We start from the raw sequence: 15,378 nt of genomic DNA on the forward strand, positions 1-15,378 counted from the left end.
TGAATTCTGACCAATATGACCTGCTACAAAATTAATGAATATTTTAAAGCTGTGTGTACATATTTTCGATGGAATCACTTGTATTGTGGATTCAATGTATATGATGAGGATTGCAGGTGAGTACATGGTGTTGATACTCTATTCATGCTATACATTAAGACATTTATATATAAACAGGATTCACGTGTATGTATCAATTCATGCTTCTCTAAATAAAGTACACTATTATATTATGTCTTCTCTGTTTTCACTACAGGTGTATTTCTCATTTATTAGGATGGATCAATTTAAGATGGTAACTGTGCCGACGAAGCACGTATTTGACTGCCTGCATTTATTACCCACACACCCTCACAATTTTTTTGGGGGTACATTTTCTTCAGCTAACAGACTTGGCTGCATATAACACAGTTCGGTGTATAACACAGTCGGGTTCTATGGCTCCAAACTATTGTGTTATAGCGGGGTCACACTGTACTTTTAAAACAGGCCACAAACAGTGACAAATGGACAAACCGACAAGTTCTGGGGTAAGAATTCCTTTGTTCTTGAAGTCAAACCAGTTTTGTGCGATGACACTGTAAGCAGGGCTGTTTGTCTCAGGGCCATCTTCAGCATGGCTTTCTGGTAAGTTAGGATGAGCATTGATGAGGAGTTTCAGGGCATCAATCAACCACTTTGGATCCAACACAACATTGTCTCTCAATACTTCAATGCTGAAAAATAGTATTTCATAGGATGTGGAATTAAGTAATGCTTCTTCTCTGATGTAGAAGTTATAATTCACTTGATTAGGAATTACTTAATTCTATTCTGTTAGTTAAAAACAGCAGTACTTCACAGGATTTGGAATTAAGGAATGACTCTTCTATTGTATACAACAAATTAGCAGCATGTCGTAAGATAAAAAATTAAGGAATGACTCTTTTTATTTTATACAACATATTAGGAATATGTCATAAGATATGTAATTAAGTAATGACTCTTTTCTATTGTATACAACAAATTATTAGCATGTCAAATGATATGGAATTAAGAAGGACTCTTTCATGTGATATAACTTAACTTCCATGCTTAAGTCACGAAGTCAAATGAGTTGATCCTTATTTTGCCCTTCTGTTTCTGACTTCAATTTTCCAAAAGGATAATAACAATTAATACTTATACCTACCTACCTACCTACCTTCCTTCCTACCTACCTACCTACATACATACATTATGTTCACTGTGGATCAATTAAATAAATTCATTTAAGTTCTCTTTATGATAAATAAATCAGAATAAATTATTCAAAACTTTATATACTTTAGCAACATTATGATCTGAGTGAAAATAATTTCAATTCATGGCCACTCTAATTACTAAGCACCATCATGTATTAAATTAAATGCCATTCAAAAGCTTATTTTCTGTCATGTGCAGATAACATCTGCATTCCCAGAATTTAATATTCTTCTATATGTTCATAACTAACTTCATCTTTTGTGCAGAGATTTGATATTTGACCTTCTGAACCCCAAACTGGGAGGTTACTTCCATCTGCGATCAATGTCAATTATTATAGGTTTCTTCCTTATGCCAAGTCAAAGTCAGTCTGAAAGTCTGGTAACTGTAATATGGAGAATTAAAGTTTCTATGCAGAACCAATACCTTCTTCACTCACTCTGACACTTATTTTGTGTGACATATGTCCAGCTGTGAATGAAAATTCACAAATGTAATGAAACTGTGCAAGAAGAATGGAAAGATTGGAACACAAAGCTGCTACATTGTCTATTATTGCTGTCATCATTAATCTCGCTCTCTCTCTCTATATATGTGTCTGTGTGTGTGTGTGTGTTTGTGTGTATATATATATATGATTACTTTCTCTGCATAAAAGAGACAATGTATGCAACCTGGTGACTTGATTTATTAACTTTAAAGAATATACACCTACATTATATTTCAGATCTCTTCTTGCCCCTGGTGATGATTTATACACTTTGACACTGTTATAGTCCCACCCTTAAAGTGTATACATCTACATTATATTCTGATCTATTCCTGTCCCTGGAGAGAAGTTCCCTACTCGTACACGTTGACACTGCTATTAGCCACACCCACAACATATATGTACCCACATCATATTTTGTATTCTGGTTCATGGTTAGCGCCCGAGTTGTAGAATTGTCTTAATCAAACTTTTAAAAGTAAACAACTACATTACAAGCGGAGCTAATCTTTGCAGTTACCATGAATCCATGGATCCATCCATGTCTTCACCCTTGGGCCCAATTCACACACTCATAATTGAGTAACTGTGGAAACCACTGTAATCCCTTCAAAGGGGGCAACAGTAGATCAGTTGCAAATACTTGGGACTTCTGCTTGTAGCAATGGTGGTATGAGTCCCAAAATTTCATCAGCCTTAATAGGGTAGCAGATATTCCTATATCATGTGAGATTAATAACCGTCTTAGGTATGAATGAACAATATACAGTCAGGGCACAACTTGAAGAAAATCCTTTAAACATTGTTAATTTTCTACTTATTGGAGTATTTATAGTTTCTATTTATTTTAATAAGAATTAAAGATTCCTACAGAATGAACAAGTATGGTCAAGTTTAATTTAACTTGTTACATTTTCATACATTTGTTATGTGATGCATTATTGTTCAGCTTGATTACTAGAGATTGTTCAATTCCCTAAGAAGTTTTATTTTGCTAATTTATATCTGTTTTATTGCAATTTATGACTCATATATGAGAACACTATATTTTTCTTTCTGTAAGAGGGATAATTCAGCATAAATTCTCTGCTTTTAAAAGAAAAATTGGTAATTAATTTGTTTTTTATCAAGTATGGTCAAATTAAATTCAATGACATTCAGCAAGAAATTGTTATAGGATTGTCTGTTTATTATAATGATGTATTTCATAAATAAAAGGTATTCATGCCAGGATGCTTTGTCAGATAATGTCCAGTTCTACTCAGGAGTTTTTCAGCAGTTGTTGAAAGGTATCAGTATTTCTTTTTTTTGCATCAGTGACCATGTTTTCACTCAACAGTTGGATCACTGTATTCATTATTTTGGGAGAAGATGTCATTTGTTTCTGGGTTTTTTTGCTTGCTTTTTCATTCCTAAGGTGTTTTTTGTCAAGGTTGGTTCTGATCAGCAGTTTCAGAAAAATCATCTAATTTTTTGTTGGTGTTTATAGTAGCGGTTACCATATGATATGTGTGCAAAGTTTGACTAAAATATCTTTAAGTCTGAAGCCTTATACTCTGGAAACACCTCCACCTGCCAGTTACATCACGCAGGTATGATATAAAGTGCACAACCCTCATTAGAATGGGATATAAAGTGTGCAGCCCTCATTAAGAAGAGATATAAAGTGTGTAAACCTCATTAGGATGGGACATAAAATGTGGAACCTTCATTAGATTGGGATATAAAGTGTACTGCCCTCATTAGAATGGGATATAAAGTGTACAACTATCATGAGGATCGGATATAAAGTGTGTAATCCTCATTAGGAAGGGATATAAAGTTTGCAACCCTCAATAAGGTGGGATATAAAGTATCCCTCTTTGTACAAGCCTCATTTGGATGGGATGCAATGTGACTGACCCTCATTAGAATGGTATCTAACGTCTGCAAACTTTTGTTTGAAATTTCAGGTCGATTAAGTGAAATTAAAAGTCTGCTCTTGAGAACTTAACTGGTATTGATGGGTTGAGTTTTGGCAGTCTATGATAATTATATAGCTTTCATTTGAATATATTTGCTTAAAGGGGACCAATTCTGATTATATTTATACATAAAGTTGTTGAGTACGGCATGGTAACTTGATCTGTGTTCAAAGTCTCAACTATTGATCACCGGTATTGACATTAATTAACTTCTTCAAGCATAATAACCATACATATTAAAGTCCATCAAATTAATGTTTGTGAAGGACAAGGAGACCTGAATGCTCATGTATACAACATGTTGTAAGCATCCCACCCATCATCACCCCAACTGTTAACCAAACTCTGAAACTCGCAAACCTGTGCTTACCTTTGCTGCAGCATATGCTTCATTTTTGAGTTACTGAAAGAGAGTTGATTTTACTGTATCTAGGACACCAGTAGTTTCTGATGCCCTAATTTCCACCCTAAAGCAAATCATCTCATTTTTTAGTTTTCATTGCAAACTTATAAATTTTAGTAAGACTTGCTTATTGTTTCTTCTGATATTTTGAAGTCTAAATATTTTGGAAGAGCTACCTTATCTCACTGATTCCAATCCTTTTTCTCTCAGTATGGATAAAAAAAGATTACTATCTACTCATATGCCAAAGATTTTCTTCATGTTAATGGCAGTTTTTATTGGCTACATCATGTTGAAGAAACTAACACTAAATGCCTCTCCCATGGGTAAACTGAGGCAGATCAATTAAGCTGAACTTGGTAGGTTTTCAACCCATGCATCCAGAATTATGAGTCCAATGCTGTAGCAATAATGTGCACTGGTGCACTGATGAAGGCAACTAGAATAAATATGTGTTAAATGATTTTGTTCTTGTTTACAGCTTTGGCAAATGTTTAGGTTTCATAAATGTGCTCCACACATTTAATAAAGTTCGATGAAAATACCTGTATCAGTGATTTTGCATCCTGTTTGGAAATGATGGCTTAAACTGCTAATAAGAAAATCTACAGCAAACATGTATTTGCAGCATTAATACCATTATTATACCGATACCTGACTTGTAATCTTACTTGAAGTAGATGATTGTTCCTGTTTCATGCAGATATTTAAGAAACAGATCCAATTCTTCACTTTCCTTTATTTGGACAGCACCTCCCTTGTTTAACTCTTCCACGGTACTGCGAGAAACCACCTGCAATTGCAAGTTGACAAAGCACTTGTTTAGTATGCTGAATTTATGAATAAAATATTCAACTGCTTTTAAAATGTCATTTTGTGACACTATTACATTATGTAACCACCACTTAACAAGATATAGGATGATAACTGACCTTGTCAATATTTACATTGATGTATGCATTCTAATTTGATCTTGCCAATATTCAATTTGATATGGGTATTTTAATTTTACCTTGCCAATACTCAAGTATATGTCGGTATCTTCATTGAACTTTGCCTATTTCTGACTTAGCTTACAGTTTAGCTGGATCACATCAGTAACGAGTTCTGCACTGATCAGCAAATGAATGTGTACATAGGAGGTTACATTAATGACTTTGCCAGTATCCAAGTGAACTTATTACATTGCCTGTTCACATAAGTGAGGTGTTGTATTTCCTGCATCCATCAGCCACTGCATGTGTATACCACAGGGTACACTGAAGATGCTGACAGTATTCAAGGAATTTACAACCAGGCTTAATTAGCTCAGGTGTCCATTCTGTATCCATCAACAGCTGGACATACATGTCACAAGCTACGCAGATTAGTAAACCAACATTCATCAACAAATGGATGCATATACCAGATCCAACACATATGACTTTGCCAATATCCAAGCAAGCTTATAGTTTGAGTTGATCACCTCAGTTATATGTCATGTATACTGTATTGATTTTACAGACTACATTGTCCAACATCAACAGCAGCATGTGTGTGTTACATAATATAGCATCAGACATCCATCAGAAACCTGCCTCAGATGCGTGAGGTCGTGGGTTTGATCCCCGGCCAAGTCATATCAAAGACTTGCAAAAATGGTACTAACGGCTGCCTCGCTTGGCTCAGATGAAGGTGGTCATGGGTTCGATCCCCGGCAGAGCCATATCAAAGACTTGCAAAAATGGTACTAACAGTGGCCTCGCTTGGCACTCAGTATTAAGAGGTTAGCGTTAGGACTGGTCAGCCTGGTGTAAGGATAATGTGACTGTGTGGGACACCTACAGGCTACAGTGTCAAACATCAGGCAGGCATCAACAGCAAAATATAATATAAAATACCAAGAAGATGAAATCTGTTTTGTTCTAGATACAGCTGACAGAAGCAAAGTGATAAATGGCCTAATAGAATACAACATTTTGCTCAATTATCATCACTTTTGATCCCCTTATCAGCAAACGCACATTATATGCACAACTCATTTGTGAAAGATAATCAAAATTATGTAAATATTGATGATGATAAATCAAGGGATTGTGACTGATATACTCTACGCTCTGTGCAACATTTGTTACAAATTTTACTAGCATCTGCATTTCTATTTTGAAGCATCTATCCATCAACAAAAGAATGGATGATGCCTGCCTGATGTGTACACAAGCTCTTCTTGATGAAATAATTATGTCTGACAATGTAGATTGTATCATACAGTTGTTGTTGGAAGTCTGATGTCTGACACTCTTGCCTGTGGCATACACATGCTGTTATTTATGTATTTCTGATATCTGGCATTGTAGCCTGTAACATACATGTGATGTCATTGATGGAGGTATGGCATTGTAGCCTGTAGCATACACATTCTTTTGTTGATGGATGTATGATGGATGGATGCTTTAAACTAGAAATGCAGATGCTATTGCAATTTGTAGTATTTCTAGTTTAAATTGGCTTCAAAGGTATTTAATCCTTGTGCAAGCGGGGCTTCTGCCGTAGAGCATATTTGGGCCAGATACCCCCTAGCACGCCAAGATGGTGTGAAGAAACCTGGACCCATGTGGAAAGAACATCAAACGGTAGGCATGTTGACTAATTAGGGATGAGAGAAGCTAGATCTTCCGCTGGGAGGGACTAATACTTTAGGCGGGAAAATGCTTCATTTTTATTCATAAACGTGCACAGACCCGTCAGTGCACTAATTCTCAGGGGAGAGAGACGTATTGTCCAGTAAAGCAGGAAGCTTATGTTGAGGAGGGAATTTTAGCTAAAAGCCATTCCAAGACTTAACTTGCAAAAAATAAGGGAATTGAACTGGATAAACAAGCTTCTCAAAGGAAGCTCCCAGGGTGCCATGAGAGTCGGTGCTGAGATATTCCAGGGGGTATGAAGTGACGAGTCTTTGTGCTTGATTTGAGTAGATAGCTGAATATATTAGAATACTGAATCCACATGTATAGTTGCATTTATTAGAATATTTAATCGCATCATATTGTTGAATTTATTAAATAACTGAATTATGACATGTACTTAACACCTACCAGAATGTAGATTGAGTACAATGCAAAATTAGACGGAGTTGAATTTATGTGCATATGTATTTATATGTATAATTCTGTAATTCTTAGGACGCATGCAACAGGAATGATTAAATAATAACGATGGGTAGATACAGTGTGATTGTGTTACAAAAATTCACTGAGTAATGCTATTCGTGCATAGAGCGAAGGCATGAATCCAATAAGTGGAAATTTATATGTACAAAGGGCTGGTAAAATTGTTTGCCCAGTAGTCTGATGGAAGGTCCATGAGGGAGTGGTTAATTTCAAAGAGTAGAGTAGGGAGACAAAGGTGTACGTCCCTTATATTTCTTGAGGAAGCTCCCAGGGTGCCGGGAGAGTTGGTGCCGAGATATTCCTGAGTGCACGAAGTGACGACACTGAGAGAATAAGAAGGAAGCCGTGGAGACTTCCAATGTATACACAAGAGGCATAGTGTATAGAAGGAGGAAGAGGAAGGAAGGAGGAAAGAAAAGAAATTAGATGAGTACTTGGGAAAACTCACTGAACAGAGATTCTCTCACAACAGGACAGTAATTTCTATATGGCGAAGTAAAGAGTAAGGGCATTTGGTCAACCCGGCCACTACTGAATTATGATATACTGAGCTGAAGATTTGTTCTTGCATTCGTATATTTGATAAAATTGTTATTTATCCAACCTTGAGTTGTTATATGTATTTAAAGAGTCGGAACTGCTGACTGGGGGCTTGTGAGTCCTTAAATTTTAATGCACACCTTCTGCAGCATTATTTATAATACCGTAGTGGATCGGTATTATTTATAATACAGTAGTGGGGTTGTGACATTAACTATGACTTCAAATATATCATAATACTGTATATGTGGTGCAGTTGCCTGGACATTGTATTTTAATATACATACTGGTACTCCACTCACAACTTAATGTTTATCATAATGTTGTGTTTGGTGTACTTGTCAGACATAGTACTTTAATATACATACTGGTACTTCACCGTACAACTTAATGTTTATCATAATGTTGTGTGTGGTGTACTTGCCAGACATAGTACATTAATATATATACTGGTACTTCACCGAACAACTTAATGTATATCATAATGTTGTGTGTGGTGTACTTGCCAGACATAGTACATTAATATATATACTGGTACTTCACCGAACAACTTAATGTATATCATAATGTTGTGTGTGGTGTACTTGCCAGACATTGTGTTTTAAAATACATACTGGTACTTCACCGTACAACATAATGTTTATCATAATGTTGTGTGTGGTGTACTTGCCAGACATTATATTTTAATATACGTACTGGTACTTCACTGTATGACTTAATGTATATCATAATATTGTATGAGTGGTTTAGTTTCCATGGCCTGTGGTTGTTAGTCTTCTAAAACTGAATGAAATATGTGTATCTTCAGGCAGAAAAAACATGCTGTTTCTTGCCACAAAATATATAATATTTTAAAAATGCAATACAGATGATATCAAAATGTCCTGGCATGAAAAAGTTATCAATTATGGCATGAAGACTGACCCTTGTGTTTTCCCCATGGGAACTGGGTCCATGAACTTCCCTGTGCCATGAGAACTAGGCCCCATTTCACAACTGTTCATAACCCACTATACAGGTATTTATGCACTTACTTGGCAGTAAAAAGGGAGTTAATTCATGTAATGAGTTTTGGATTCTTGAGGCTATCATTATCCTCTTGGGGTCATAATGTGTAAACCACTGTGATTCCCACCAATGTTAGTAATGTTAGCTCAGAGGTGTGGGTTCAATTCCCACCATTCATACCGAAAGTCATTAGGATTTTTGTAGGTCACTTATTTCTTAATCATAAAATGTGAAGTTTGCAAGTGGAAAGCACATTATTTTGAAGAATCTCATTTCTTTCTTTCAAAAGTTATAAATACAGAAGAAGAAAAAATATTAATTTGGAACTAATGGCACTGAATATGTGAAATGTCATAAATGAATGCATTTACATGGAAGAACCTGTTGCTTTAACTAGAACAAAACTGCAACTAACTGTGTTCAAGATCAGGTTTATTCATTGGAGAACTTGGGATGAGATATATAGTGATCATATTAACTGGAGTACATGGAGGTGGAGCTCCATTCACAAATATCTTTCAATTGATGCCCCTAAAACACTTGTGTGTTTATTAGTACTTTCAAGACTGGACTATTGTAACTCATTTATGTCTGGTTCATCTCAATCTCTACTCCAGAAACTTCAAAACACATCTGCTCGGATTATACTTAGAGTACCACAATCAGAGCACACCTCCCCGCTGCTCTGTACCCTACAATGGCTATCCATTCAATCCAGAAACAAACGCAAAATTTGTTCTTTGTGCTACGTTTCACTGACGGACTCCAGTCCAACATACCTATCTGACCTCACCCATGTGTTCACACCAGCAAGATACTTAAGCTCCTCTTCTGACAATTGTATACTCATTGTTTCCACTATGAAAACAAAGTCATATGAACAACATTCCTTTGCATACCAGGGCCCAGCAATGTGGAATGAATTGCCCACTGAACTTAGACACAAAGACACATTGATCCCATTCGAGAGTGCTCTTAAAACTCACTTATTTCGACTGCAATAAAAAACTTAAAGACCTAATAATGCTTCCTACCTTAAATATTTTCAGCATGTTTTTTTGTTTTCTAATTTCATGGTGTTTGTCTTTTGCAATCATATCATTATATATTTTTTTTTTATATTATATGTGTTGTCTAATGTTGTAAAGCACTTAGAGCTTCTAAAGATTAGGCACTATACAAAGTCCTCATTATTATTATTATTATTATTATTATATATATATATATATATATATATATATATATATATATATATATATATATGAAAAAGTGAATCTGTCAATGTTCTGGATAATACACAGAAAATATAGTTAACATAACAGAAGATCAGAAAAATATCCATGATTTATTCCTTCAAGCGCTTTTGCATCAACTTTATGGATGACATTCTGGTGAATATATATATATATATATATATATATATATATATATATATATATATATACATCGATTAAATGAGTTGATTGTCATGACAGATATAATTTGATTGTAGGACATGATATATTGAGCAGACAGACTGATTGAATCACATGAAGGGATGTAAATTGATCAGATTGATATATTGGTGTAATAGGATGGATATAATTTGATCAGCTGAATTGACTGGAGCACCTGGTGGGATATAAAATAATCAAATGGATTGATTGCAGTACCTGGATAGATATAAAATAGTCCAATGAATTAACTGGAGTTCCTCGAGGGATAAACAATAGTCACTGGATAGAATGGAGTACCTGGAGGGCTATAAAATAGTCAATTGGATTGACTGAAGTACCTGGAGGGATATAAATTGATCACATGGACTGACTGGAGTCATTGGAAGGATATAATCAGATTGATTGGTTTGATTACTAAGAAGGATACTGAGTGATCAGAGAGATTGATTGATATACTTGAAGTATATAATCTGATTGACTGATTTGATTAACTATAGGGATATAAAGTGATCAGAGACAAGTATTTTGTGTAAAGGACATGTGAATAACTGCAATGGCTAATTTAGTATCAATCATTTGGTTTTGGGGAGTTTTGTTATTTATGATGACAGAAACAGACATCTGTACGGGCCTTATTAGTATTTACTTTATCATTATCATCGTTGTAAGTTGTACAAGTTTTAAGATTTAACTGATATTCTTGAGCAACAAGATTTTCAAATAAGCAACTGTGATGGCCATACTGGATGCATGATATGCACCATTTTCAATTAGGACAAACTAAAGATCATTAGAAGACTTCTGTTGAAAGTTCCATGCCAGTAACACCTTCTATTTACAATACCCAAAAACTCACTTAAAAAGAAAAGGAGTAACAACAAAATTTTCAAGATTTTCAAGATGGCTGCTCTAAGGGCCATAATTGATGTAAAATGAATATGACTTCCTTTATGAACAACAAGACATCTCAAGAGGACATTCAGTTAAAACCCTATGCTAAAAGGACTATTGATTCAAAAGGAATTGCAATTATAAAATTTTAGATGGCATATGTGGTGGTCATAATGGGTGTCCATGCAGCAACATTATCACTTTAGGAACAACATGACATCATATGAAGTTTTTTTGTGAAAACTCCATGTTGATATCAATTTCCACATAGTAGAAATACTAACAATATGTTCAAAAATGGTTGTTATGGTGGCTATATTGCATGTTACATAAACATGATTTATATTCAAGACCAACTTGGCTTATTAGCCTGATATTACCCTAACTACTATTTTGGAAAAGGGATACCAAGATTTTCAATATGGCCACTGACTTGGCCATATTGGATGGATAAATGCCCAGATTTTTCATATAGAGACAACAAGAAATGGTAGGAATCCATAGAGATAATATTTTCAAGATGTCAACTGTGGTGGCCATACTGGATGTCCAACCATTAGCATTTTCATCTCATGCCAACTAGACATTTGAATGAATGTGTATGTATGGTGGCGCTCACCAGATAATATGTACTTTTGAGAGAGTGACGTATGTAAGGTGAAGTAGTTTGCATTTAAAACATGCACAGTGGAGAGAATGTTTGCATACCTCTATGCTACATTAATGTAATGTGGATGATATTTCTTTTGGATATTGTACTTTTGGAAATTTTACATGATTTAAGCACACTGCTAACTAAAATGACTGCTCCCTTGTGTTAAAAATCAGTCTGAATTAGTCTAAAGTACACTATACATAGCAGCTATTAAAATAGGGAAAATGAATTTTGCCAGACTAGACAATACCAGCTTCTGAAAGTGCAATGAATGAATTACCAAATATATAAAATGTAAAAAAAGTTATCGGCTCTTTTTTATACAATTGACCTCTGAAGTTCAGGAAGTGAAAATGACCAAGTAGAGCTAGCACTTTTTTGAAAGGTGCACATTTGAAGTAAGGCCAAGCTGTATACTCTATAACCCATAGTACACCCATCAATCATACACCAAAATAAAGGGAATTAAAGGTTCTTTGCATTATACCTAAGATATACAAGGTCTTTTTTAAAACGCCAGTATAACCAGTGAGGAAAGCCGGGGACATTCTTTTTCTTTAAAATCCTAACCCTTATGCAAAATGCGAAACTGTATAGTGCCACCTATAGCCTGAAGGCAACCCTCATCTTAAACAACTGATGAAAAGTAAATTCAAGAGACATAAACAGTCTAAAACATTCAAAACTTAAAATGAAACACAAACTAAATACTGTTTACAAATCTGAACAATTTCTGAATCAGGAATCTGTAATAAAACGTCACACACACATAAACATCGCAATACACAATGATACAGTTGAAGATAAATTGCAATTTTTAGTTATATGCACCAATAAAAAAGTTCATAGGCAGAAGTTGGAAAAACCACAATACCAAAATGTGGGCAGAGTGTCTAAGGGGGTGAATCTCCCCCAGAAGCAAAATAATGAGCCATTTTGCCACTATACATTTGCATGAAAATTGTAATTGACGAATAAAAATTTTCATTCTTTAGTATGATGCACAAATCCATTGAATCATTATAAAAAGAATTAAAATTCTCATTGTAAACTCTGAAGACAAAAAAATGTGCTTCCTTTATCTCAAGACAATTATTTCATTATTATTTTGAAATGTGCAAATTCAGGACATCAACATAAAATCCAAATGGAAATGTTTGATACATCATAAATCAGGATCTTACAAAACAGAATTTACTTCCATCTATCTATCTATCTATATATATATATATATATATATATATATATATATATATATATATATATATATATATACACTGGAACTAAAATAGAATGTAACACACAAACAAGACAATAGTTTTATGAAACACTGTTTACTGCATGACTCCTCAAGTCTCTTTCAGTTAACAAACAACAACAATTGTTTATTCTAACAAACTCACATTCAATTTAAATTTCATTCATTTAGTCAATGAACAAACATGTCAAAGCTTAAGAAAAAGTCAGCCATGTAAACATACTGCTTGGCTACCCAGGTTCCCGATCAAAGGGAAGTTATATTAAATGAGCAGCAGGGAGGGCGAACAGACCTAAGGGTTCCGACAAAAAATAAACCTTCCAGGGAAATCTAATCCGGAGAAAGATTCTATTTACCGAATAGATGCTTCCTGAGAGAGTTACATCGTTATTGACCCTCAATCAAAATAAACAACCTTGGTTCGGAAGATCTAGCTGCAGAATAATCTGTTCATGATTTTTTTTGTTTTTTGGTTACGTTTTGTCGACAGACCATACTGAGACGCCCTCCCTGCTGCTGTCGTCTTTAAATGGAATTTAGAATTCAGATTCATTAAAATAAAATAAAATATTGTATCAAATAAAATAAAAATTTTCTATTCAAGATACAAATAAAAATAAAATAACATGGATGTAGGAGAATCATTAAGATCAAGAACAGCACGAGAGCGATTGAAGGCAATAAAGGAATATCTGCCAGTACAAAAAGAAATCAGAAAGAAAATACGAGTTGCTCAAGAAGCAAAGGAAGGAATCGCTGAGCAACGACAAGAATTATTTGAACCAATAACCAAAGCAACAGAACAAATTATCTTGGGCGACATAAAAGACCCTAATGTAGCGAAGGAGGGAATTCTACCTTTGTTGAAAAGAATTGAGAAACAAACTATCGCGAAGACTCCTCACGCTGACAAATTCAAGGATGACGAGGTAACAAGAATAAGAGCAATAGCGGATCTCGATGCTCTTGCTGAATTCGCTTATAAATCATTTGCTGATCGAAAAAATATATTGAAACCTGAATATGCCAATAGCGCCCCTGGTCGCGATAAATGGTACAAATTACTCTACTATGTGTATCGCAACATCAACAGAATCGAGGGTGATTATGTTGATTATCTCAATAAAGTAAAAAGGCTTGCGCTGCCAGTTCGAGCGGCGAAATCTCAACCTGTGACACCTCAACCTATACAACCACGTAAACCCAAACCACATGAATTATTTACTGATGATACTCTTCAAGATATCAAAGATCCAAATAAATTGATCAGCATAGCTAGGGATTACAATGATCGACAAAAATATACAAGACCCGAATTCATGACATTTAAATTTACAGAAGAGAAATGGCCATCTTTGTTATATGCTGCATCCAAGAGAGTAGAAACGGTAAATCCAAAAGATCAAGATTAACTAGGCTTCATTGATGCAGTTTCTCTACCTGTACAACAACCTGCGCCAGCTGATCAATCGACGATGCAAGGAGTAAATCCTAAAGGGTTTTTCTACGCTGCTGCTTTAAAGGAAATTGCAGATATATCCTAAATAAATCGTATTGCCGCATTCGGATATGACGAAAAAGACAGATATTTACAAAAAAAATATCAAGATAAAGTCATTGAGGTCGATTGGATTCCTGCGGTATTTTTCGCTGGAAAAGATACCAAAATCGATCTGTCCAATAAAGAATATATGGAATTCAGAAAAAATATATACAGATACAGACAACCTTCATCGGTACAACCCACACGACCACAATCACCAGAGGAGGAATTTCAGGATGCACCTGAAGCACAAAAAACAGGTAGCGGATATATCATCTGTCCCGATAGCATCGTTAATGATGTATCTCGGCTTGAGGTTCTTTCTGGTGGAAAACGAGCTGGGAATAATTCACGTGAGATAATCAACGAAGCAACAGATATCTGTCGAAGATTGTTTCAGGGAAAAATCATTGATGTATCTATCTATCGTGATCTTATCGATGAGCTCATTGATGATTATCACAGTGATTGAATAATTGGATTATAAAATAAAATGATTGTTCACAAGAGCCATCAGAGGGCTATACAGGCTCGTGTCATGAATTCAAGGTTACCATGTACAAATTCAAATACGGATCGGGGATAGGTGATTCAATTATCAAATTTTTCAGTCGAATAATTCCCAAGGTCGGTCCGTTAGCTAGGCAGCTATCGTCAAAGGCCATAGACGTTGTTTGTGACAAGGTCATAGGTACCGCTGGTGATGTTGCCGGTAAAGCATATGGAGCCATCAAGGATAGGACAGTGCGATTGGTAAAAGGAAAACCGAAACCCGCGGATAAATTACCTGTCACGGCTGAGATGCCTGGTGATGTCA

The 15,378-nt window shown here is 35.2% G+C and overlaps 1 protein-coding gene across 1 annotated transcript in view; it reads right to left on the reverse strand.

Moving 5' to 3' along the window:
- Positions 1-337: 337 nt before the first annotated feature.
- LOC149787063 (uncharacterized) overlaps positions 338-15,378 on the reverse strand; it is a 32,686-nt gene continuing 17,645 nt past the window's right edge. Inside the window, exons 3-4 of the mRNA XM_089977598.1 lie at positions 4,753-4,874; positions 338-716 (exon numbers count right to left, since the gene is read on the reverse strand). Of these exons, the coding sequence (XP_089833724.1) occupies positions 449-716; positions 4,753-4,874 (390 nt within the window). The 3' untranslated portion in view covers positions 338-448. The remainder of the gene's footprint in view (positions 717-4,752; positions 4,875-15,378) is intronic.

Source organism: Sinohyriopsis cumingii, chromosome 12, assembly GCF_028554795.1.
Source record: "Sinohyriopsis cumingii isolate HCF-2022 chromosome 12, ASM2855479v2, whole genome shotgun sequence".
Classification (NCBI taxonomy): Eukaryota; Metazoa; Mollusca; class Bivalvia; order Unionida; family Unionidae; genus Sinohyriopsis; species Sinohyriopsis cumingii.